Source organism: Canis lupus, chromosome 7 (assembly GCF_003254725.2).
Source record: "Canis lupus dingo isolate Sandy chromosome 7, ASM325472v2, whole genome shotgun sequence".
NCBI classification, from domain to species: Eukaryota; Metazoa; Chordata; class Mammalia; order Carnivora; family Canidae; genus Canis; species Canis lupus.
In genome coordinates, this window is record NC_064249.1 from 75,495,058 (window position 1) to 75,522,215 (window position 27,158).

At 42.4% G+C, this 27,158-nt stretch overlaps 1 protein-coding gene across 3 annotated transcripts in view; it reads left to right on the forward strand.

Annotated features, from left to right (window-relative positions):
* The window catches only part of RAB31 (RAB31, member RAS oncogene family), a 128,971-nt gene that overhangs the window by 17,092 nt on the left and 84,721 nt on the right, over positions 1-27,158 (forward strand). Inside the window, exon 1 of one of the 3 annotated variants that reach the window (XM_049112937.1) lies at positions 2,978-3,129. The exons of the other annotated variants lie outside the window; for them this stretch is intronic. Coding sequence (XP_048968894.1) covers positions 3,080-3,129 — 50 coding nt within the window. The 5' untranslated portion in view covers positions 2,978-3,079. Of the gene's footprint in view, positions 1-2,977; positions 3,130-27,158 lie in introns of those variants that run through there. 3 annotated transcript variants of the gene reach the window in all.

Sequence of the window (27,158 nt, forward strand, 5' to 3'; positions counted from 1 at the left end):
ATTGATCTACTTCATTCATTTTAAGAGTCACATAGAATTCTCTCACAACAATATATCATGATTTACTTAATTGATGCCCTAATGATAGATGTTTGGATAGTCCGACTTTTGATTTTTGCAAATAGTTTGCAATAAAACCCTTGTATCCAAATTTTAATGTGTGTGAAATATACCTGTAGGATAATTTCCAGAAATAGAGTGTTGGGTCAGAGATATATGAAGTTTTTATCTTTAAAAAGATACTGTAAAAGTAACCTCCAAAATATTGTACCAACTTATATTCCCTTTAAGTGTTGAGAGTATGATTTTCCACACCTTTACTAACAATGAATGTCATCAATATTTTGGTAATATTATAGGTTAAAATGATAACCTGTTCTGATTTGCACTTCTTTAATAATGAATATCTTTTCATAGGTTTATTGACTGTTTTTTTCTGTTACTTAACCTATCCACATCATCTGCCCATTTTTAATTGGGTTGTTTTTCTTATTGATTTGTGAGAACCCTTTGCATATTAAGAAACCAAACCCTTTGGCATTTATATTACACATATTTTTCCTCAGTTTGTTGGTTTCTATCTTACTTTGTTTACTATATTTTTAAAATCATACCAAATATTTAAAAACCTTTATTTAGTCAAATATGTCAGTCTTTTCTTTTGTGGTTTTGATGTTTTATGTCTGGCTTAGAAAGTCTTTCCACACTCTAATATTACAAAAATTGCTACTTATATTTTTATTTTCCTCTACTACTTTTATAGTATTTTTTAATTAAATTTTTTTGATCAAATGGAATTTATTTTGGTACAAAATGCCAGGCTGGGATTAGGGTTTTTAAAAAAATTTTAAATGGCTCAGTTTACTGATGAATTCATTTTTATTTACTGATCTGATATGCTATTTGTGTAAAAAATGAAACCCTATGTGTACCCATGTGTACATGGGTCTATTTCTGTATGCCATATTATTCTATTAAAAAATCCATTTCTGAATCATTCATATTCAGGAAAATTTAGACATAGTCTAACGGCATCAGTTTATGGTAGCTGAATGGCATAGGGTGCCTTGATCATTCAGGGCTGAAAGTTGGAACTCATTAATCAATTTGCTCATTCAACAGATATTTATGCACCCTCTAATTAGCACTATTAGCCACTGTTAACATGCAAGAGTTTTGCTAGGTGCTGAGTCTATGGTGAGTTTTGATTGTCTATGACAATGCCCGTTTCACTGAGAATAACAATCTGGAACACTGTATACTGAATTAATTTGGTGGTTACTGGAAGACACTTCAAAGAGTGAAGGGTAGGGTAGCTAAACGAAAAGAGTAGTGTTGGGAGCTGAGTCTTAACTGGGGTAGACCTGGCTCTGAAGTGTGTTGGCTCATGTGTTTGGATCCGTGGTAGAAAAATAAGCAAGCAGAGTGATGATTTGCATTTTCCACCATCTACAGCACTTGGGTATTTTCCATGCTGTAAATCTTTATTTTTTTCCACTTCAGTGTGAGCAGGATCACTTCCATTGGAGCTAGTCCAGAAATTGCCATGTCAGTGGGAATTGTGAGTTTAAGAGTTGGGGATAAATTGAGCTTAATATTTAACACTGTCCACTTAAAATGATCCTAGATGCTAGGATCTCCCCCAAATAGTGAGTGGTGCTGGAATCATCATGGCACCAGGTTTCTGTGCATGTCATGTATGGACTGTAGGGCACATGCTGTGGTGAATAAAACAATGACCCCATACTATAGTGGGGTCCTGGGCAGCTGATTGCCAGTCACACTGGGGATAGGCTGCTTCTAGGAAGATGGCACTTTCTGTGCCCAGAGCTGACCCATTCATCAGTATCAATAGCCATTCTACAGGCACAGCTTCTTTATTCTGATTACTTGGTTGCCTTAGAATTTGATTCTTACTGTCTGCTTGCAGTCCCAACCAAACCCCAAACTCCATTCCACCTTCCTAGGCTGTCATTACCATCAGAAGTCAGCCCAAGTGGGTGTGGCCAGAACTCATGGGTCAGGGGACTTGGGTAGGTCTCCCAGCTCCCTGCCTCTGTTTGTTGCTCTATTGGTCACAGCCCTGTGCCCTCCGGCACAGCTCCTAGCCCTTTAGCATCTGGCCTCTCCATTAGTCTTTAGACTCTGGCCTACCTTCCCTCCAGACTGAGAGAGCCTCAGAGCAGTCTTCCGGTGTTCATCTAGATAAATTAGGTCTCCGAAGTTGGAGGACATAACTATCAGAAAGAAGCAATTTGAGAAGCACGTTTTTTTTTTTTTTTTTTTTTTTTTTGATGGGAAAGGGTGGTTGGTAAAGTGAAGTTACTATTTTAAAAAATATATTAATTATTTAAAAACAAGTTTCTATTTCTTATACTTAGGCACAAAAATAGGTGAATTTTGTTGACATGTGTCTACTTCTCCCTGAGAAGAGAGGAGTATATAAAAATGTAGAGGAGAAGGAATGTGTTCTGTTTTATGGAGAGGATTGCTGTGTAGCAGACCTGTTACCTGTTACATGGGACTAAAGAGAGGGGAAGGAGGGAAGGATAAGACAAGGTGAAGTACTCGGGCCCCTCAAACCAGTTGTAGAAAGTAAATACAATGACCCTTGAACGACATGAATTTGAACTACACACTTTCACTTATATGTGGATTTTTTTTCAGTAAATAACTGTAGATGTATTTTCCGTATGATTTTTTTTCCCGTATGATTTTGTTGTTTGTGTCATCAGTAAGGCTTCCAGTCATCAATAGGGTATTAGTTAAGTTTTTGGGTGGGGGTCAAAAGTTATATGCAGGTTTACACCTGGGCAGGGGATCGGCACTCCCTAACCTCTGCATTGTTCAAGGGTCAACTGTCATAGTATCTATCAAACTGCCCATGCTGGGCACTGGGCAGACTCTCCCTGCATCGTATTACCCCAACTCAATAAGGTGCAACTCTTATTATCATCATTGTCAGTTGAAACGGAAGCCTGAAGAAGTTAACAACTTGCCTAGGGCCTGGCGTCAGTTAGTGGCAGGACTGATGTTTGCCTCCAGGCCCACGGACACCAGAGACTGCTGTTAAACCACCATGCCAACTGCCTCCCATAAAGGGGCAGGATGTTGTGACCTATCTAAGGAGTGAGTGTGGTCAAATTTGGTACTTAAGTTGAGATTTAAGCTCAGCATAAGCTTCCAAAGATGCTAGTGGCCAGGGCTGATCCAGTGCCAGGTTTGGTGAATGCTGGGCTCATCCTCAGCGAGAAAGGAGGAAGCCCATGCCCCTGGACCATGGTTTTAGCTGGGGGAGTATGTGTGGGGTGTGTCTCCTTCCAAGGCTTCAGTGTTGTGCAGGATGGAGCCTATCTGGATGCAGGTGCCTTTAGTGGTGACATCTGAAGAGTGGCTGGAGGGATTTTCTTTGTTCCGGGTGGTGTGGAAACAGAGCTGGGCCACCGCAAGGAGGCACAGACATGTTCACTAGGTATTTTCGGTAGCTCAGGATAGCATTTTGCCCAAGCAGAGTTCTGGTCACTGGTGGAAGGAGAAGGGAGACCATGGTTCTGGGCCAGGAACCTTAGAGTGGTTGCTGCAGAGGGACATGGCCTGGCCTCAGTCAGCCTTGGGCGTTAACTGGCTGTCATTGCTGTGCCTTTCCTATGTTGCCCCCTGGTTGGAAATAGGCTGCTGGGTACTGAAGTGAGACACTGAAAGTATTCGTCAGCCTTCTTTTAAAAACTGCACACATTTGTTCAGGTTTGTTGGAAAGAATAGTTCAAGATAGCTGGATCTTTTATGAGAGCCAGCTGAAGTGGAAGTGTGTGAAATTGGAAAGACAGATCAGGAGGGTCGGAGCTCAGGGCTCTTCTACAACGATCCTCGGGCTCCGGCCGCTGCAGGTAAGGCCTGGGGTTGGGGTCTTTTCTTTGAGCTCCGGGGGCTGAGCATTTATTGAGATAGTACCTTTAGTTTTTGCTGTGGAGCTCTCCTCTGGGGGGCAGGGGGCAATGGAGCGGTCAGCCCGGATGGGCATTACCTCGCTCCCGGCTGGAACCCGACGCGGCCCGGTTCAGTCTCCCACTCACGCGTGAATCCACACCCGCGAACGGGGACATTCACACGTAGGTCCCGCGCTCATGCGCTCTGAACGGACAGGCCTTACCGCAGCGGGAATGGTCCTGCGGCCCTCGGCTGTCACGGGCGGGAGGCTCGTGTGGCGGGGTTTCCAGATCACCTGCGAGAACACTTCTCAGCACCCGCAAGGTGAGCCGGGGGGTGGGGTGGGGGCTGCACCTGCGTGGGAACTGACCCGCCTCGCTGGGTGTGCATCCTACGACTAGGACAATGCGGTCGACGGGGCCCTTACGCTTGAGGAAATTCTTCTTGGCATCGACTCCCGGGGTCGGCAGCTCCTGCACCCCGCGGAGGTGAGCAGGGCAGTGCCTGCGGGGCCGAGGTGGCCGTAGGTGAGCCGCTCTGACCAGTCAGGGGCTGCGTCCCAAGGTGCTGGGGCGCAGCGGTGGATGCGCTCCCGGGACCCGCAGTGACCCGGCAGGCGGGCGGTGGGGAACCGTGTCCAGCTGACATCATGGGGGCATGTGGGCTGGCACCCAAGTCGATCACCCCCAGCTGGGTTCTCCAGTTTCCTGAAAACCCCATGAGTTAGCCAGAATTGTGGCCCTCACCCCATCCCACCCCATATTTGTGTCCTTCAGATGCGAGCATCAATGAACCCTACTCCTCAGTTCATGCCTCCTTCTTATCCTCCCAGGCCCATGTACAGCCTTTCTTTTTCTTCTTCTTCTTCTTCTTCTTTTTTTTTTGTTTACCTCGAATTAATTTGTTCTTATTTCTTTACTCCACTTCGGGCCCTCTACACAGCTCTGACCATTCTGTTGTGTTCATTGTGTTTTTGTTTTTGTTTTTATTTCTATGCCAGTATTTTTTCTGTAAATTTCCTTTCTGCTTAAAGACGCCTAGTCAACCTCCAACCCTAACTTTGTGGTGTGGTGAGATTGTCAGGCCAGGTGGGAAGTGTGACCATAGGCTTGAAGAAGTGCAAGTGCAGAGGAGTAAGTCATATTAAGTGAAGGTCCCTGAGCTGCAGGAGGAAAGGAGAGGCAAGGCCGGGGTGGGGAAAGGATTCCAGATAAGAGATACCAAGAAAGTCCAGAGAATCAGCCCCATGGAAGAAGCATTTGTCCAGGTCTTCACCACATGGCACCTCAACCTGCTTTTCGCTCCCAGTTGGCTCTGTGGGCCCAGTTAGCCCATGAAGGGATAATGGATTGGCAAGGTGAAGAGGCACAAGGCCTGCAGGCCACATGGCCCTTGCAGAGCTGGCTTCAGTGACTGTTGCAGAAGAGACAGAGGACATGACCAGGGAGTGATGGAATCTTAAGTCAGAAGGGGCACTGAGAGGCAGTCCTTGGCTCTGGCCACCAAAAGCTTCCAGAGGTGGCCACCTTTGTCCTAGGACCAAATCACTGTGTCTGTGAGCCTCATGAAGGGAAAGACTCACCAAGTGATTGAAAGCCTGTCTCTTTTGCCTTAGCATTATGTGCCAGACATGTTGTACGGGATTTTATTCTGTCAACATCTATTTATTCTTTTAAAAAAGAGTGGTTTTTTTTCCTCACTGTTGACCATCTTGATATAGAAAGTAATATATTTTTTGTCTTATTAAAACATTTAATTTTTGTTCTAGATCATAAACCTAGAATTTATACTCTACAAGCTTGCTACCCACAGTTGTTACTGATCTTTTAACATGGGTCCTTTCTCCCTAGGGGACAATGCGGGATCAGAGCTGGCCGAGGGCCTCCTCATAGGTGACACTCAGTGACACTGGAGGCTGTGTGGAGGGGCCTTCTCTGTCATTGAGGGGGCACTCTACCCTCCTGCTTCCTTCTTGTTCATTTGTTGACTGATAGAGCTGATATTTCCCCGTTTGTGGGTTTATATTTGTTCATTTATAAATTCCTTGATGGCTTAGAACGTCAGAAGAGAGGCATTCATCCTGGGAATTTTTGGTAAATATTTGTTGTTTGTGTTAATATGATACCACACATCCGAAGCCAATTCAGTAAATGTTTGTTAATAATCAGATTTGCCAAAGGCAGGGGAAGTCCTAAGTGGGTTATGCTTTCAGTTTCTAAAAAGCCTTCAGACCATGATGGTAATTAAGTTGCTTTCAAATAATTTGTATTAGAATACACTAATTTATTTTGAAAGCACAGTACTTTTTTATGTGAATTTCCAAGTTTTGTCCTAATGCTAGGAAGGTTTCGATGGCAGTGTTTTGAATTATTGTTGCATGAGAGTGGGCAAGCGCTCATTATTTTTCTTTTAAATCTGTGCTATCTCTAGCCTACTCTTTCAAATATCTATTGAAATTTAGTACCTTATTTGCCTTGTAAATGTTTTATGTACCAGTTATAAGAGCAGATCAATGGATTTATGTGTCTAACAGAGGCTCAGTTAATTAGTTTTGAATAGTGTGCCAAGGTGACACTCTCAGTTTTATGACTTTCCATAGATGATGGATTCTGCTACTGTGACAAGGTCAAGCACATAAAAGTCCCAATCAAATGCCATAGAAAGCACAGTTCCATATGTCAGTTTAATTCTGTAGGAGTCTTTTTGTCAGCATAGCTGGGGATTCCATCTGTTTCAATTTAAGATTAGAGTCTGTTATGCTTCTATAGCAGGTAATATACATGATGTAATATAATTCCTGATATAATATAATACGGACATATAGTACATGTAATGTAAATGGATATTATATGTAATATAAATATAAAAGTATATTTATTTAGATTGTAGTAGAGGCTGAGTGGGCGGTATAGTATCTGTGATTCAGTATATGAAGGATGCTGCCGCCTACCCTTTGTGAAACAATTTGTTTTCTGTATACTGCTTGGTGTTGGGTGGATACGTAATGCTGTTAATATGTGTTACTTCTAATGAGCAGACATATGTCATCCTCTACTGTAGCTCTTCACCAGAAGTGTAATGGCCAAAGTGAATTGCTTGTGTTTATTATTCAAGTCATGGGATGGTAGCAGGTGTCACAGCAAATCAATCTTGGATTGGTAATAGGTGGTCATGAAGGCAGAAAATGGCAGGCTAGAACACACTGACCCATACCTATTATGTAATCTCAAGTAATGATGGTTGGTTATGCTTGGAGGAGCTGAAATACTACATTGCAGAAGGCATCTAAGCTGGGGTCTCTAAACAGGTCAGTGTTCCAACAGATACTCCACCCCCTTCTGCTTCTTCTTAAAGCCCTTATTCCGGAATGGTCATAAAAAGAGTTTTGTCTATCCTGATGCTTACCAACAAGACAGGCTTCCCAACAACTTGGTCCTGGCAGGCAGCCAGCCTGCCAGCATTTCAGTGATGCTCGCTGCCATGGCAACCCCACTGGGCCTTCTGTGGGTGCAAGTAGATGCAGCTGCTGAAAAAGAAGCGCAAGCCTGCAGGCCAGTGAGCATGGCCTCGGTTCGAATGATGTCATGCCAGCCTGGGCCACCAGGAAACCATGGTGGTCACTTGCTCAATGGCTAAATATGGGTGGGTGGTATTTTCCAAATAAGGACACTGGGAAAAATAGGGATTTAAAAATGGATTGTGATATTGGTCTAGTGTCCTACTAGACAAGTCAATCTCATAAATTAGGATTTAGAATTCATGAGAATTCAGACACAGAGCACAGGATGAATTTATCTTGTACCCCTTCTGAAGAAGTGGGGTGCTAAGCATACGAATAAGTTCAACCAACCCATAGGTAAGGATAATTCTTAGCCTATTTAGAGGCTATAGAGGAATATACAGGTTTTTAAGTTTCTTAGATGAGCTGCACTGTTAAGGACCTGGGGGAAGTTGCTGAAACAAGAGACTCCAAACTGTAGTGACTTAAGCAGGATGGAAATCATTTCTTTCTTTTCTTAGTCCTGGTAGTTGGTAAGCTCAGGGTAGGCTTGGTAGCTTATAGGATCAACAGGGTTATCTCTGCTTCTGTCCGGTTTGCCAGAACCTAGACCCATGGCTATTTCTACCAACGAGGGTGCCCGGGTACCCAGCTAAAACTCAGGGTTCTGTTTCTAACAGATGAGGTGGGGGGGAAATGTGGACTCCGGACAGGTTCCTCCATCAGCACCTTTTATGTTCCAACCAGGTCACCACCACCATGTGAGTTCAAAGAATAACGAGTTTGTGCCTTGACTGGAACTTTTTTTTTTTTTTAAAGATTTTATTTATTTATTTATTTATTTATTTATTTATTTATTTATTTATTTATTATTTATTCATGAGAGACACAGAGAGAGGCGGTGACACAGGCAGAGGGAGAAGCAGGCTCCCTGCGGGGGGCCCAATGTGGGACTCTGTCACAGGACCAGATCACACTCTGAGCCAAAGGCAGATGCTCAACCACTGAGCCACCCAGGCGACCCTTAAACCTTGATTTGATTTCTCTCTCAGACTCTGGACTCCAAGGAGAGAGAGAAGAAGCAAGATGGGGTGGTGGAAGAGCAGATAGATGGTTCCAGGGAGCCCCACCTGACCGAATCCTGACTTTGTCACTTGCTACTTGTGTGACCTTATGTTGTGCTGTTGAGCCTGAGACTCAGATCTCTCACCTCATAGAACATTGCCAACAATGTCTGCCTCTCAGAATTGTGATGGTTACACAGCAGAAGTAAAATGAGAACATCCAGGATCATGCTTGTCATGTGATAAGTTCCCAATGAAACTTAGTTCTTCTCTAAGAATTGGAGATGTCTCCAGCTTCCCTAATACTTCTAGATGAACAAGTTGATTGGCTCAAAAATGTGATTTAATTTGCATTATTGCACAGGGATTATATCACTTTACAGTAAAGATATTTATACTTTTCCAAATGCAAATTTTAAAATTCTGTTAATGGGCTAATGTCCACCCAGAGTCAACTCATACTGTTGTGACACATCTTTGTGGTGGCTCAGTTGGTTAAGCATATGCCTTCAGCTCAGGTCATGATCCCAGAGTTTTGGGTTCCCTGTATCGGGCTCCCTGCTGGGCAGGGAGCCTGCTTCTCCCTCTCCTGCTGCTCCCCCTGCTTGTGCTCTCTCATTCTCTCTCCAATAAATGGATAAAATCTTTAAAAAAAAGGGGGGGAGGGGTAAACAGAAAAGCAGGTTTCCTTGGGAAATGATGTCTGACCTTGCCTCACGGGGATCTGAGGGGCAGTATGTGGCCTCAGGAGGCTTTGAGGCCATCACGAGGTGCAGCACTCACCACAGGGTGGATATGTTCCTCGTGGCTGGTAGCCTGTGGTCCTGAGTAAGCCCCTGGCAGGTGCTGCTTTGAGGGGTGAGACTCTGCTGGAGGCACTGTGTGCGGTGAAGTGTGAGAGGTGGTTAATGGCACCAGTGGGATGTGGCAAATGAAGTCCTTAGGGAGGCAGCTCCAGAATCGGGTGCCTGTGTTAAGTGACAAAGACCATCAGGAGAACTGAAGTGGTGGAGTAGGAATTTACGAGGCTTTCCTGGTGTTAATAAGGAGACAACAGGCTTCCCATTGGAGTCACTTGTGTTAAGCCTTCAGTCAGCAAACGAAGACATCTCACACCTGGTCTAACTGCAGTTTCAGCCTCTACCAGGATTTTTAATCTTTTACCAGACAGTCTGGAGGTACTTGGTCAGCACTAGTGATCCCCCTGATAGATCCCTTTTGTCTCCAATAGGAAGGTGATCTCGTCTGAAACTACCTACTCTAGGCTAGATACTTCCTTTTCCTGCCCTCTTATTTTATTTTATTTTATTTTATTTTATTTTATTATTTTATTTTATTTATTCATGAGAGACACAGAGAGGCAGAGACACAGGCAGAGGGAGAAGCAGGCTCCCTGTGGGGAGCCCATGTGGGACTTGATCCCAGGACCCTGGGATCATGCCCTGATCTGAAGGCAGATGCTCAACCACTGAGCCACCCAGGCGTCCTCCCTGCCTTCTGCCTGTAAAAGCCTCTCCTTTTACAGCTCTTTGGAACTCCTGTCTATTTGCTACATGGGACACTGTCTGATTCACGAGTTGTTGAGTAAAGCCAGCAAGATCTTTAAAATGGACTCAGTTTGTGCTCTCTCTCTCAAAAAAAAAAAAAAAAAAAGGACTCAGTTGAGTTTTTTTTGTTTTTGTTTTTTTTTCACTTGGGAATGGCACATAATTTGTCCAGAGGGTCCTCCTTTCCTTGCCCCTCGAAGTAGGACAGCAGGGGTTCAGCCCTATCGGGCAGGCCACAGGGAGGCCACATTTTCCCTCGTCACAACTGTCCTGTGTGTGCTGACACCCCTCTCAGGCTGAGGTGCACACCTGCAGACCTGACAGGCAGGTCTCTGGAGGGTTTTGCTGGCGTTCAGCAGGCAATGCGGGGCAGCAGAGGTCATCGCCTACTGGCCTGGTGTCTTGCAGCAGCAGGGCACACCCTCACCATCTGCCTCACTGCACATTGGGAAGTGGTGGGAGCCTTTTGGCTCCCTCTGGTGTGGTAACTTTTCTTATGAATCCTGAGATTGCCAGTTGGGGGGTGCAGATTTCATTTGGAAACACTCACCTTGTTTTTCTACATGGTTCCTTCCTCTTTTATGAACTGAACCTGTCCCTCACTCAATGTCCACAGGCTTCCTGAGGCTACGGGGGGCCTTGGGACAGGCAAGGAAAGGGAATTAGTGGCCTCTCAAAGTGGCATCCTGGGCTGTGGTGTCCTGGGGACTCCAGCTTACTGCCCTCTCTCCTGTCCAGAGCTGACCTCAAATCTCACCAACAGCCTGGTAGTCACAGGGTTGACCTCACAGCATCGACAGCCTCTCAGAACGGGGAGGCACAGGCTGATGGTGGGGAATTATAAGTGCGATTTAAGGTGGTCCTTCCAAAAGAGGGACTTGGATGAGACTGGGGAAGAATCACGGTATCATGGTGCAGGGTTGGTGGAAAGAGCAAATTGAAGTTTTTGAGAGGTTCAAAGAATCCTGGGGTGTGAACTGTCTGTTGCTGTGTCCCATTGAAGAGTCCACGGGCCTTCTGGGAAGTTCCTGTCTGAACAATCATCCCATTTGTCTGGGCAGGAAGGGTAAAGAAATGCTAATGTGACAGAGCAACAGCCAAGTCCTGTTAAAGTAGCCCGGAGGGGGGCAAGTGTACATGGAGAGGACATTCATTCTCAGTGTTTTCTTCATAGCTTTTTGTCTTCTAATAAAAGATATGTTTTTATTCATAAATGTAGATGGGATAAATGACTATTTATAAAGCAATTGCAAACAGGCCCTGACATGCTTACCAGCCCAGTGAAGACCTGTGATGGTGTTTTTATCAGACCTACTTCTTGATAGATACAGTTTTGCTTGAAATCATTTATTTTCCTTGATTTTTGTAAATTTTTTTCAGTTCTATCTGATAACTTTCACTATACAGACATTACCAGTAAATGAAGAGAATGCCTAACAGATGTACAAATAAGTTACACACTTGAAAATATGCTTAAAGCTGTAAAATGATTGCTACTGAAAATAAACAGGATATATGTAATATCTGAATTATCTATCTTGATCATTTGAAAATGCAGTATTGCCTTCAGTCACATAATGAAACCTGAATGTTTATACAGTGCCTATCTGAAAAGTATTTGAAAGTTAATTATTATTTTCTTGATTTCTAGAAGGGCTGGTTCACACAGGGGCTGATTGGCTTAAAGATTAAAGCCCATCTGATCTTTATCCCAACTCCCAGATGGATGTGGAGTTGGATTCTGAGTGGGGAAAGCCCTAGGTCTTCACTGCCCATGCATGTGCCCTACACTGGGCTCCAGGGAACCTCCCTTCCCCGCCCCCATGCAAAACCAGTTCTGTTAGTCATCCTGAGGCTCTGAGGCCCCACAATGCCCGGATGCAGGGATGAAACTTTGGTGGCAGCCACTGTCACTGAACCAATGTGAGCTCACTCCTTGGTGAATCAGAAACTGCACCAGGTTGAGTGTCACACAAAGAAGAACTTTATTTGTGACAAATAAGGAGATCTCAGGGAATGGTTTCCAAAGGCATGACTCCTGAGAGAGGGTGAGTGGTTTAGGGTTAGAATGAATATTTAGATAGGGAAGCCTTATCATCCCAGTAGAGGTGGGCATAAGGTCTCTCCTGCACCTAGGAAACGTGCCTATACACAGGTTGTGTGTTATGTAAATGAGGCTTGTGCTCCTCCTTCGGTATAGATTTTAGTGTGATACTGAGATCAAGGTAATCGCTGGTCATTCCAGGGGTCACTCCATGGTCCATTTGCACAGGAGGAACTCAGGGTTTTAGCTTCAAGGGTCTGGGTGGTCTGGGCCCGCAGGAGCTCTTGTCAGGGCATTCGCTCTGACTTGAGGGGTGGTGTCGCTTTCCATTTTCCTGGGTTAAGAGGTAAGCTGGAAAGAAGAGCTTAAGGAAAGGTATAAGACAGAGGTTAGTGAGTATGAGCAGGTGGACAGGAAAGGTCAGGTCCTGGGGACTGGCTGGGGACAACTGCAGCAGCAGGTTTTGCCATCTTGCAGTCCAAATTGATTTTCTTTGTCCTAGGCAGGAGTGCCTTTGGGGCCCTCCTTTGAGGCATGCGTCTTAGTTTGCAGAGGAATCTGGGTGTTGGGCCACAGATTCCTTCATTGTGGACTCCCATGAGGTGGAGTGGTCGGTGGCTCTCCCAACCCCCACCACCTCCCAACTACACGGCATGTGGGGGACCTCCTTGAGCACCTAGGCCCCTTCATCTTTTTTCAGTTCAGTTCTCCTTTTTGTTTCATGGTGGAGTTGCCTCTGCTCGTTCCTTTTTCTTGTCTTCACCTTTCATTTTTCTCTTTTTACTTTCTGTGTCATATTGTGAGGAAATTTGGAATAAGCAGAAAAGATGACTGGGTGTTTCCTCCAGCGGAAAACCGCTTTGTGTAGAGAGCACTCTTTCTAGGTATCTAATTCTGGCCTTTTCCTTCCCTTGTATATGTTTTACAGCTCTACAAGTTGTAGGTAACTGGTAGTAATGCAAAATAGTTACTGTCTATAGACATTGAAAATGGTATTTGTGTGGTTAAAATGATTATCCCTCCCCATTATGACAAAAAGGTAGTTTCTTGTCTATCCGTAAATTTTTATAACCATTAATTCAATCATTCCTTTAATCCATTTAAATTTGTGCTTCTCTGACTTCTCCTTTGAACTGATGGTAATATCTTACTAATACCCTCATTAATAATGAGGTCAATAAAATCTTTAACATATGTTTATTTTATATTTTATGAGGATCATGGTTTACTTTTGGTAATTATTCTTTAACATAGCATTTTATGGTCTCTATTAAAAATAACAAAGGTGATGAGCTTCTTTTAACCAGTGACAGGGATGGACCCTAGTAAGAGGAACTTGGATCCAAAAAAGTGGAAAAACTAACTAATCCTAAGAGGTTCGAGCCATTGGAAAATTTTCTCATAATATTGTAAAAATGAGTATCGACTCATAGACAACCCATGGGTTAAATTTAGAAGAATGAAATGGAATTTAGAAAATAATTTGAGATGAATTAAAGTGAAAAAACAATGCACTCAAATTTATGGGATGTTGTAAAAGCAGTGCTCAGAGGGAAATTTATAGCTGTAAATGGCTACATTAAAAAGATTTTATTTTTTATTATTTTTTAAAAAGATTTTATTTATTTATTTGAGAGAGTGAGAGAGAGGGAGGAGAAGCAGAGGGGAGAGGGAGATGAAAGAATCTTAAGCAGACTCTTTGCCCAGCATGGAGCCTGGCATGGGGCTTGATCTTATGACCTTGATATCATGCATGACCTGAGCTGGAATTGAGTTGGACACTTAACCAGCTGAGCCACTAGGTGCCCCCAAAAGTTGGTTCTTTGAAGATCAACAAAATGGATGAACCTTTAGCTACATTGCTAAGAAAAAAGAGAGAGTAAATAGCTAAATTAAAAAGTGAAAGTGAGGATGTTACTGCTGACCTTGCAGAAATGAAAAGAATTATGGAAAATACCATGAGCAGTTGTATGCCAAAAAATTAGATAATCTAGATTAAATGGATAAATTCCTAGAATCTATCTGCACACTGCCAAAACTGTCCCCCTCCACTAAAATAGAAAATCTGAACAGACTATAACAAGAAATTGAATCAGTTATTAAAAACTTGCCAATAATGAAAAGTTCAGGACCAGATAGCTCTATTGGTAAATTCTATTAAACATTTTAATAATAGCATCAATCTCTCTCAAACTCTTCCAAAAAATAGAAGAGAATACTTACTGTCTCATTTTTTGAGGCTAGCATTGTGCTGATACCAAAATCAAGATAAGAAAACTACAGACTGAAATTCCTTATGATACCAATAAGCAAAAAATCCTCAACAAAATACTGGCAAACAAGATTCAGCAGCATATTAAAAGGATTATACACCATAATTAAGTGGGATTTATCCCAGGAGTGCAAGAGCAGTTCAACATAAGTTCAATCGATGTAGTACACCATGTTAATAGAATGAATAAAACCCACATGATCATCTCAATCAGAAAAAGCATTTGACAAATTCCAGCACTCTTTCATGATAAAAACATGACCAAAAATGAGAAATAGAAGGAAACTACCTCCGCATGATAAAAGGCATTTTGATTACCTTACCATGCTCAATGGTGAAAGACTGGAAGCTTTCCTTCTAAGACAAAGACTAGAGCAAGGATGCCCACTTTTGCACCCGTGCTAGAAGTTCTAGGCAGAGCAATTAGGCCAATTTAAACCGTATCCAAACTGGAAAGGAAGAAGTAAAAACTGCTGATGGCATGATCCTAGATATCAAAAATGTCAAAGAATACACATACACACACACACACACACACACACGAGTGTAAGAGCTAAAAAATGAAATTCGCATGAACTTACAGGGTTCAAAAAAACCCCACAAAAATCAGCCATGTTTCTGTATACAATGAACAATCTGAAAAGGAGCTAAAAATGAGCTAAAAAATGAATTCAGCAAATTTCAATTCATATAAACTCACAGGATTCAAAATAAACACACAACAATCAGTCATGTTTCTGTATGCAATTAACAATCTGAAAAGGAAATTAACAAAATTATTCCATTTACAGTAGGATCCAAAAGAATGAAATGGATAGAAATAAATTTAGCCAAAGAGGTGAAAGACTTGCACACTTGTAACTAAAAACATTGCGGAAAGAAACCAAAGGAGATGGTTTCTTGGAGATGGTAAATGGAAATATATATCATGTTTATGGACTGAAAGACTTATTATTTTTAAGGTATAAATGTTTTTATTTTTATTTTATTTTTAAAAAATATTTTATTTATTTATTTGAGAGAGAGCACAAGCGGGGGAGCAGCAGGCAGAGAGGGAGAAGCAGGCTCCCTGCCCACCAGGGACCCTGATGTGGGATTCCATCCCAGGACCCTGGGATCATGACCTGAGCTGAAGACAGATGCTCAACCAACTGAACCACCCAGGCACCCCATTTTTATTTTATTTTTTTCATAAAGAGAAAAGTTTAATAAAGTCCAATCTTAGTGGCACTTCTAACTAAATCTCTAAAAATCCATCCTATAAGGTATAAAATTTTAAAAATCAGATTATAATTTTGACCTTTATTCAGAATTTTTTCTTTTTAAAATATTTTATTTAATTAATTTATTGTTAAAGATTTTATTCATTTATTTGAGAGAGAGAGCCTGATCCCAAGCAGGGGAGGGGCAGAAAGAAAGGGAGAAGGAGGCTCCCTGCTCCAGGTCTCCATCCCAGGACTCCAGGGTCATGACCTGAGTCAAAGGTGGACACTTAACCGACTAAGCCACCCAGGCACCCGTGAAGTTATTAATTAATTAATTAATATTTATTTTTTATTAAAAATTTTTAAAAAGGATTTTACTTATTTATTCATGAGAGACACACAGAGAGAGGCAGAGACATAGGCAAAGGGAGAAGCAGGCTCCCTGTGGGGATGGTGGGGGGGCTCGACCTGGGGATCATGCCCTGAGCCAAAGGCAGATGCTAAACCACTGAGCCATCCAGTCGTCCTGAAGTTTTTTATTTTAATTCCAGCCAGTCAACCTACAGTCAACATGTTATATTAGTTTCAGGTGTCCAATATAGTAATTCAGCACTTCCATACAAGACCCGGTGCTCATCACTACAAGTGTTTCCGTTTGAATTTTTGCTTTTGTTTTTCCTGCCTCAGGAGACATATCTACAAAGAAGTTGCTACGGCTGATGTCAAAGAAGTTATTGCTTGTGTTCTTTTCTAGGATTTTTATAATTTCATGTCTCACATTTAGGTCTTCAATCCATTTTTAATTTATTTTTGTGTATAGTGTAAGAAAATGATCCACTTTTATACTTTTGCATTTGCTGTCCAGTTTTCCAACACCATTTGTTGTGTGAAGAGGCTGTGGTAGGCTTATTGTTGTTTAGATGGCAATAATACCCAAAGTGATGAACAGATTCAGTGCAATTCCTGTCAGAATTCCCCAATGGCTTTTTTTTTTCCAGAAATGGTAAAGCCAATCTTTAAATTCATATGGAATTGCAAGGGGCTCCAAGTAGCTAAAATTATCTCAAAAAAGAAGAACAAAGTTGGAGGACTCACACTTACTGATTTCAAAACTCACTATAAGCTAAACAGTGTGATACTGGCATAAATATAGACATGTAGACCCAAAGAAGGGAACTGAGATTCCAGAAATAAACCCATACACCAATGGACGGTTGATTTTTGACAAGAGTGATGAGATCCTTTAATGGGAGAACAGTAGTCTCTTCAATACGTGGTGCTGGGACAGCTGGATAGCCACATGTTTTATTGAACCCTACTTCATACCATATACAAAAACTAACTCAAAATGGATCAATGACCTAAGTATAAGATCTAAATCTATTAAATTCTTAGTGGAATTAAATCTTCATGGCCTTGGATTTGCCAAAAGATTCTTAGATATGACAACAAAAGCATAAGCAACAAAAGAAAAAATGTGTATGTTGGACTTCATTTAAATTTAAAAAATTACATGCATCAAAAGACAATATTAAGAAAGTAAAAAAGACAACTTACAGAATGGGAAGAAATATTTGCAAATCAAATGTCTGGTAAGGATCTAGCATCCAGATTTGTAAAATAGACTAATAGCTAAAAACCAAAAAGACAGATAACCAATTTAAAAATGGACAAGGATTTGAATAGACATTTCTCCAAAGACAATATGCAAATGGCCAAGCGTACATGAAAAGATGCTTGACATCATTAGTTATTAGGGAAATGCAAATTAAAACCGCAGTGAAATACCATTTCACACCCATTAGGATGGCTGTAATTAAAAAAAGAAAAGAAAAGAAAAAACGTTGAGGATGTAGAGAAATTTTGGAACTTTCATGTGTAGCTGGTGTAAATGTAAAATGGTGCAGCAGCTGTGGAAAACAGAAGTTTGGCATAAAAAAAGTTAAAGCTCAAAGAGTTAAGCATAGAATTACCGTATGACCCAGCACTTTCACTCAGATACATACACAGACCATTGAAAACAGGTACTCAAACAAATACTTGTACATGAATGTTAATAGCAGCATCATTCATGGTAGCCAAAAGGTGGAAACGATCCACGTAGTTTGTATGGACGAATGGATAAACAAATTGTGGTATATATATAGATACAGGATGAAACATTAGCCTTAAAACAGAGTGAAGTCCTGATACCCTGTGGATGAACCTTGAAAAACACGATGCTAATTGAAAGAAGCCAGTCATAAAAGGTCGCATATTGTATGATTCCATTTATATGAAATATCCAGAACAGATAAATCCAGAGACAAAGCAGATCTGTGATTGCCAGGGGCTGTAGGGAGGGGAGAAGGGGGGAGTAATTGCTTAATGAGCATGGAATTATTTGAGGATGAAGAAAATGTTTTGGAAATGAATAGAGGTGGTGGTTGCACAATATTGTGAATGTACTAAGTGCCACGGAGTCATTCACTTTAAAATAGCTTATTATGTGTTACGCAGATTGTACCTCAACAACAACTACTACTACAAAAAACGAGTGTGCACCATTTACACGTTCGATATAGTTGTGAGGAATTAGTTCCCAGGAGGAAGAGGGTTTAGATAGCCAGTCTTAGTATTTTCCCACCAAGACCACATAGAACACCTCAGGCCCATGGCCTTCCAGGGGTTCTCAGGATTGTGTGCAATTTCCAGTGAGTTTCCTGTAATTCCACCTCAACAGCTTTGTTACAGATGACTCAGGAATATCTCCTAGAGTCAAGAATCTGATTCAGGTGATAGTCATTTAAAATTTTAATCATGTGAAGGTGGGGGATGGGACAGGAGTGTGGGAAGAAATGTGTGAAATGTTAACATTTATTATGAAAAGTTAAGGAAGAATATGAAATATGTACCTTAACCTCCACGCCCCACCTAGATTATATCTGTTCTTTTTGAAATAAATACAAGAAATGAAATTCAAGTGATACAGGAAGGTACAGAATGAAAAAAAGGGAAAGCTTCTCTACCTTGGACAATCACTGTTAATATGTTCTTGTGATTTTTTTTGTTAAAAGAACTGTTTCATGCTTGTGTGTTTGGGCTCACATACATAGATTTCTTTAAGATTTTATTTATTTATTCACGAGAGACACACAGAGAGAGGCAGAGACACAGGCAGAGGGAGAAGCAGGCTCTCTCTAGGGAGCCTGATGTGGGACTTGATCCCAGGATCCCGGGATCACACCCTAAGCCAAAGGCAGACACTCAACCACCGACCACCCAAGCGTCCCGCATACATAAATTTTCTTAAAAAAAAAAAAAAAGTCATTATAGGCGTGCATATAGCTTTTTTCCTTTCTAATTGAGATACGATTGACATAGGACAATGGATTAGTTTCAGGAGTACAACATAATGATTCAATATTTGTATGTATTACAAAATGATCACCACAGTAAGTAAAGTTAAAATCTATCACCACACATAGTTACAAATGTTTTTCTTATGATTTGAACTTCTAAGATCTGTTCTATTAGAAACTTACAAACATACTATACAGTATTGTTAAGTTTAGTCACCATACTGTACATGATACCCCCAGGACTTATTTATTTTATAACAGGAATTTGTACCTTTGGACTACCTTCCCTCCTTTTACCTACCTTTGCCTCAACCTCTGGCAACTAACAATCTGTTTTGGCTTTTTATTAAATAGTGTATCTTAGAGCTCTTTCCATGCATAAAGCACTACTGAGGTACTTTATTCTTTAAAGTCACTATGTAATCATCATGGTGCTAATTAGCATTTATTGAACATTTGCAATGTGCCAGTGCTGTTTTAAGTGCTGTTTTAAGTGATATATTACCTCATTTAATCTTTATAAAAATCCCCTGAGATAGGTCCTACTACTGCTTCTCTTTTACAGATGAGGGATCATTGCACAGAGTCAGCAGGAAATTTAAACTCCTTGTATCTGGTCCCAGACCCATGTTCTGACCCCCACAGAATTCTGCTCCCCTTCACAGTTTGTGGGAGAGCTGGGGTTTATCATTATTTACAGCTTCCATATATTCTACTTGATGGTTTTCTCTTCCTATTTTGTCAGTATTCCCTAAAATGTGCACCATATCTCACACTCCAGGCCATGACCTCTTGGGGTCTGTGTTTTATTGGAGTTCTCTTAATGCTGTCTTTATCCTGGTAAAAGAGCTAGGGAATAAACAAGAAGAGCAACACAATTATGATTAAGATTTTTTTTCCCAGGAATGGCTACCAGGTCTTGATTCATTGGCCTGGAAAAGGGAGTGTCTATAATTTTTATAGTTTGTGCGCTTACTAAAGGAGATCTTTAGCGACTGTTATTCTCACTAGGGGAGGCCAGGCCTAGTTGTTCTTTTTGGAATACTGTATAGAAACACCCTGAGACTGTGTTGGTCTCCTCTGCTTGCCCTACCACACAGTGACGGGATCACAGAATAAAAGGACGGGCTGAGGAAGCCCTCAATCCTTGGGCTAGAGGGCTGTTGACTGTTTCTTTATTTTTTTCATACGAGGTCATTGTGTCTCCCCAAATGGAGCTCCAGATCGAAATGTAGCTGGTAGCTCAACTAGCAAACAACAAGCATGACTCGAACAAGTCAGAAGGTAGGGTATGGGATACTTTATGAATTTGTGGCACATTAGCAGATGAGGGGGTATTTTGGAGATGGGTGGAGTTGTGCAGTGGGGATGTATGTTTTGGCTTTTGTGGAGAAAGAATGAAACAGCACAGTGAAGCCAGCCAGCCTTCTTGCTGTTGTCTTGCAAGAGCATAAGCAACTAGCGAGTTTGGATCAAGAATCAAGGGGGAAGGTAATAGAAAACTCAGGCTCCCTAATTTTTTCCCTTGGTCAGCAAAATGACAGGATGCTCCTGCCATCTGTGTGTCCTGGCTGACCCTGTGTTCCTGGCCCCCACAGATACAGTTTGCCATTTAGATCCATTTAACAGAAAAGGATCCTGTCTTGTGGTAAAAATGCCGGCTTGGCATACGCCAGGACTCTGGGAACTCATTCTGAAATATACTGATCTTTTTTTTTGGGCGAGGGCAGGGACACAATATAGGGACTCTGTGCAGATTTGCCATCATATTTTCATATGCGTCATATACCTGGGAGAGTTTGTTTTGTGTCACTGGGGGCAAGGCACCATATTTGTAGGTAGGAACCCAGAGTTTGAAATTAGCTGCTTAAGGTCATATGGTTTGGTCATGGAGGAGCAGAAGTTTGTGCTTTGAGTTCAGAGAAGGCCTTACAGTATCTTTCTTGATCTCCAAAGTTGTCCAAACCACTAAGTGAAGAAACATACTTCCTTTGGCTCATTTGACCAAATTGCTATCTGAAACTTTTGGCCTGGTTGCCTCAGTTGAGCTGCAATCTTCCTGCCTGGTTGAGAGAGAATCCAGTGGGGGAAGTGGGGGCAGAAAATCATTGGTCCCCAGAGTTGAAACATGGACAGGCATAGGGTCCAAATTGAAGCCAGAATGATGATTTTACTCCTGTCTTTCCTAGCACATTATCTTTCCTAGCACATTTATTTTTCTTTCAGGTTTCTTTTTTAAAAAAATTATTTATTTATGTAATCTCTACACCCAATGCGGAATTCAAACTCACAACCCTGAGATCAAGTGTTGCATGCTCTTCCAACTGAGCCAACTAGGCACCCCTCTTTTCTCTCTCTCTCACTTTTTTAAGTAAAATCAATCAGTGGTATTCTCATAAATCTAGACTATAGAAATGAACATTTTCTGGCAAATTAGAGGATACATGTTGCTTTCTGTAACTTAGATTCTGAGTGCATGCATAGCAATCATGCCTGTGGCCCACAGTGTGGGCGAAATATGCTCAGGCGTAAAATGTAGTCAAGTGAGCGCTACCGATGCTTCGCCAGAGGCAGATGGGCTTTGCTGTTGGCAAGGCCTGGACATCAGGCTGTGGAGATCTTTTCCAGGCTCTGCATGTTGACTTTTTTTAGGTAGGAGAAATCATTATTCTGATGTATCATTCTCTAGGCATAGTAGTAGAGCAGCACATTATTAAGCTATAGTTTGGATGTAATAAATAATACTTGTGACAGAAACTGACTTTAGCTTTGCAGCAGCATAAGCAGCGAGCTAGTTTGGATCAAGACTTTAGCTAGTGCCTGTAAAAAAAACCAGTGTGTGTGATGATGTGACACGGAAATAAAGGGGTCAAGTGGAGAGAGGATTGGTGATAATGTAATGTGACCATGGCTTATCTAGAAAGTCCTTAGAGAGGTTTCCTTGGGGCAGGGTGTGTGTGTGTGTGTGTGTGTGTGTGTGTGTGTGTGTGTGAAGCTTCAGATGGGGCAGCTTGCTGCCCAGCTTCATTAGGTGATTCCAACATAAACCAAGACCTCAGGAAGATAGGGAACATCCTGGGGTCACCGGCAGCCCTGGGCATGCTGTCTTTGGGCTGCTTCCTTCCTTCTTCCTTCTTCCTTCAGAGGGAGTGAAAAAAGATGGTCACCCCCTTCTTCTGCCTCACACGACATAGTTGTAGCTTCTGGGAGCTTCATCTCACTGTTTCCCGGTCTCTGTGTGGAAGAACACACTGAGAGTCCCTTCCTCAGTGCTTGCTTACAGTTATTAGAAGTCTCTCTGCAGCACCAGTGAGGCTTTTTTGATAAACACAAATGTGAAATCAGTTCTCCAGCTTCAGCATCCAGGAGATTTCTGGGCTTTGGTGGCACAGTATCGAGAAGATCCTAACTGACCTATCATTCTTTTAAAATTGTGTTTCTGTATACGTTTTGTATGTCGTATAGTATCTTAGTATAGTAGCCCACGTATGCAGGTTGTAAGTAAATACAATGATTTCAGTGCTGATATGTGAAGTTCAAATATGCACTGATACCTTTACATCATTGTGAGCAGGAAAGTGGCCAGCGCTGGGCCACTTACTTGTAATACAAGTAATACTTACTTGTATTAAATTATTTTTTAACATCAGAGTTAACCAAAGTTGTTCATTTATAAGTTACAAACTGCCTTTACTTCACTTGGAGATTTCTTAGCTCTGGACTACACTTAATTCCTCTCCAGAGTTTGAAGGTTCTACATGCTGAGATTCTGTAAGGTTTAGTGGACCTCGTAGGACTCAGATGTGGCCTGCAGATGGTTTAGTGATAGGGAAAGAAAGTACCGGGAGACAGAGGCCTGGCATTGTGCCCCAGTGTGACTGTGAATTGTGCCAGGCCTCAAGTTCTCCATCCATAAAATGGGAATAATGATACCTCAGAGTCACTGTGAAGGTCAAATGCAGTAATCAGTGTGAGTTTTCTCTATGAACCACAGAGCCTTTAGAATGTAGGTTAAGGTAAAGAGAGGCCATTGTTTTAGCTTCTCATGAACTTTTGACAAAGGGTACATCACATCATGCCTGAGGGAAATAGTGGGGCACCAAGGAACTAACCACTGGATCTGAGCAGTCATACCCCGGGGGGGGGTGAGAGATTGTTCGAGTGTATGGTGCTCTACTTGTCTCTCTGCATCATGAAGATGAATTCAAGACAGAAGTCCACTTCTCTGGGCTGCTAAGGCCCTGAAGTCTGTCTCCATTTTTTGTTCTCATGTGTGGAACTTGTGCACTTATGGGATAAGAGATATCCTACCGAATCTGCAGAGTGGGGCACAGTGCCAGGTATGGCTTAGGCAAGCAGGATGTGCTTAGTGTAGAAGAGAAATGATCATCATGCCTGTTTGCATCTCTGGGCCTTGTCACAGAATTGGGAGCCCAGGCGGTGTTAGTCAAGAGGCAGTGGGGTATGGGATGGAGGTCAAGAGCTTGGGCATCTGGGGCAGGGGCCAGTTCAATCCCTAAGTCTATTTTTCTCAATTGTGAGGGATGATAATAGTACATTTCTCATCAAATTGGGTTGAAGATTAAATGAGATGATGCAAGTTGACAGCACAGACTAGCTTAACGAAATGCCAAATATCATCATTGTCTTTATGAATAAGATGGTTAGCATTATTAAAAGCTCATTGATATTGTGATTTGGAGCTTAGGAGCTCCATTTTTCCTTGGTGTCTTTAACTGTCTTCCATTTAATTTTTCCTTAGTCACCATTTCTATTGGTGACGCCATTTTCAATTTACCCGGACAAGTGCATTTACTTTTTTAGAGTAGGCTCACTTCAGTGACCTTGATCTTAACCTCTGTCAGTGGGAACTTTTTACTCTCTGGCAAGGTTTTAGATTAGTTTTTCATGCTAGAGGGGAGAGGTCTCAGGCTTTTTTTTTTTTTTTTTTTTTTAGACTAGAGTTGTACCATAGCATTAAGGGCATAAGGTTGGCTCTGCAATTTAATATCCGTGCAGCAGCAAAGAGCAGATCTGCAATCACTTGCTTTCTTCTTTGACCTTCAGCTAGTCTTTGGCTGGGGAGCAGTTGAGGACATGGTATAGGGAGAGCATATTTTATTCAGAGTATGTTTTCATGGCTTTACTGCTAATTATCAACATAACACTCGTTCAGGTTCTTCCTGGGAAATTTCTCCACATCTGAGTGTCTTTATCTGCAGACACACTCATTTTCTCTGATTTGGGTGATAAAAGGACAGAAGTGCTTCATCTGTGGTCTTGGAGGCTTGGGCAAAGGTAGGGGGTTGGGGGTTTCTCCTGACCTCTGCTTGGAGGCTGCAGTGTGGAGTGGATTCTTCAGGTAGCTGTGATGTAGGCAGGTTTGTGTTTCCTGGTCACACTCTTAAACTAAGTATAACATTTTAGCATTTATTGCCAAAGAGCAGAGATCAAAAGTGAGGGTGGTAGAAATTCATTGATGACTTTTATTTGTATTCTGTGAAGTCTCATATTCGCTTGTGGAAGTCCCAGATGACACTAAACCAGAAGTCTAAACCATGAGAAAGTCAGGCTAGCATGGTAGTAAGGGGGGATGTTTCTGCTCACACTCCAGAGGCTAACTCCCTTTCCTCTGACACACTCCTTTCCTTTCTTACAAATGCCCTTCCTGACGCTAGTGTGCTAATCGAGTCTAGGCCTTGATGTAGTTGACCTTCACAAGTACAGGAAGAGTCCTAATACATCACGAGTCAAAACTGTTATTTAATTGGACTGTGATAGAGTAAGGAAGGTGGATCAGTTGTGAGCAGACTGTAATATCTCTGGCTTGCTCATTATGCAGTCCACAAGTGTGCATGTGTCTTGTCTGATTAAATCATGTTTGCTGTCAGCTAGTATCTTGATTAAGGGAGCACTACAGGTAGCTATATTACACCGAATCTTGGCTTGGTGACCTGAGAGGCATTGGGTATTAGTTCATATGAGTGAGTTGGCTGAGGATGCTAACTTTTCAAGGTTACCGTAATCGGGATGTAGGAACTATTTATTTTGTCTGCCCTGCAGAATTGAGCATAGAGTACAGGCCAAGCTCTTATAGAGTACAGGCTAAGCTCTTATCACTGACATGATAGACTTTGGCCACCATCACTTATGATGGCACATAGTAGGTGCTCAGTAAAAATGCAGCCAATGAAAGAGCATCCTTCTAAATGGCCTTTGTTTCTTCCTTTGGTTTCCCTTCATTCCTCTTAAAGCTCCATAACTGGATGGATTTCATTGGTTCCTACTGTTCTCAGATAAATTCTGGACTCCTTAACCAGGTTAGGACAATGCCCTTGGCCTGTGTGTATTTCGGGGTCTGTTCTGATTGAGTGATGCTCTTTGTGCTGGGGGTTAAATCATCCCAATATTTCTCATGTAAGCCTGACCCCTCTCTAGCCTACAGAACATTTGCATGCCTTCTCCTGTTCCTGTTTCCAGGTGCTTCTTCCTGGTGGTGTAATCAGCGTTTGTTAGGGAAGCAGAGCTGCTGTGTTATGGAAAAGGACTTACTGCAGTTGTCACACTTGATACCAGTGTGGGCAATGGGGCAAGAGGAGGTCTGCAAGAAGGAGCTTGAGAATCAGAGAACCCCTTGAACCAAAGTAGCACCAGTGTGGTGGTCAAGTGGGGGTTATCATGGAAACTCTAAGAAGCTGACATAGCCAACATCAAGTGGCCTGCAGAGGGGCAGGGTAGCTAGCTGTCTGTGGGCAGCTGTGCCTCTTCCCTACATCTGGAGGGAGGCCTGGGACTATGATAGGGAGAAGGGGTGGATACAGAAGTACACTCTGTTGAGAACCTCTTCCTACCTGCATACTGAAGAACTTCAGTAGTGGAACAGCAATTCTCGACTTCCTGCAAATTCCCTTCTTGGCTAATTCTAACCCAGAACCGTATGGAGAAAAGGATCCTGGGAAATGTCCTCCCTGCTTTAGCCAAGTTGACAGTAGGATGTTCCAGGATGGTACACAACAGGCTAGTGTAGCAGAAGCCGTGTGGGGTGTATATGTATGTGTGCATGCGTGTGCATGTGCGTATGCTCACAGATATGCATGTATGTGCACACATTTGTATGCATGTGCATGCATATGTGCATGTGGGTGTATGGCACATGTATCACATGCACACATGTGCTTTAGATCCCCTGCAAGAAATGTGTGAGAATATCAGAAGTGGGGAGATAGAGCCCTTGGATTAGAGAGCTTCTTTAAGCTTCTGAGTTCTAGTCAGAGCAGGATCTGCAGGAGAGGCCAGAGGAAGGGGCAGAAGGAGCATCTACTAGTCCCTGGGCTCTCCATCCACCTGTTCATGGGGAGCTGCTGGCATCTTTGCCTCCTGGAGGAAAAAACCTCAAACCTCCACTAAATTCAACTCTTGGTCAGACTTTCTTTCTCCCCTTGCTCTGTTCCTGTTGCTAGAATTCAGCTCCCCCACCTCTCTTCCTCCGTTCTCCAATCCTACCCTCTGCCTTGCCTGACTAATGCATCCTTTTGGTGTCAAATTAAAGTCCCTGCCTCCACAAAGTCTTCTCTGATCTCTTAAATATGGGTTAGATGTCCCTTTGTTTCCCCATTGTAGCACTTCTCACGCACAGTATGTGATACTCTCCAGGTTACTCGTCTGTTCTTCACTGGACCAGGAGTTCTGTGAGAGTAGGGACGTACGATCTTGCTGGGACTTACCAGCAAGCACTATTTCTTCCCTTCCCAATGTGGGACAGGTGACAAGTGCTGGTCTGATTCCACATTCTAAGCTGTGTGTGTGAGCATGCGTGTGTGTGTGTGTGTGTGTGTGTGTGTGTGTGTGTGGTTCATCCATCCCCTTGCAGGGGTGAATGGATGACCACTGCTGCTAGGACCTCCTCTGCAAGTGCTGCATGGGGGGGCGGGACCTCAGGACAGTGCAACTTATAACACCCTCAGAGTTCACCAGACCACCTAGGTGGGTGGGAACAGGAAGTTGGGCAGTAGAAGATTAAGCAGAACTGATAATCTTTGAGATCAAACAGTGTGCATATTTGAGTACAGGCCAATGTTCCTTGGACCACCGACATTCAGATGGTGAGGGCTGCAGCCTGAACCGTAGATGCTCAGCATTCAGAATGGGAGGAAGTCCGAGGGCGCCTATGGATTCAGCAGACATTACGAATATTTAGGTCAATAAGTGACGGGAGAATCTGATGAGGGACCTTCTCACCAGAAAAAAAAACTTACCTAC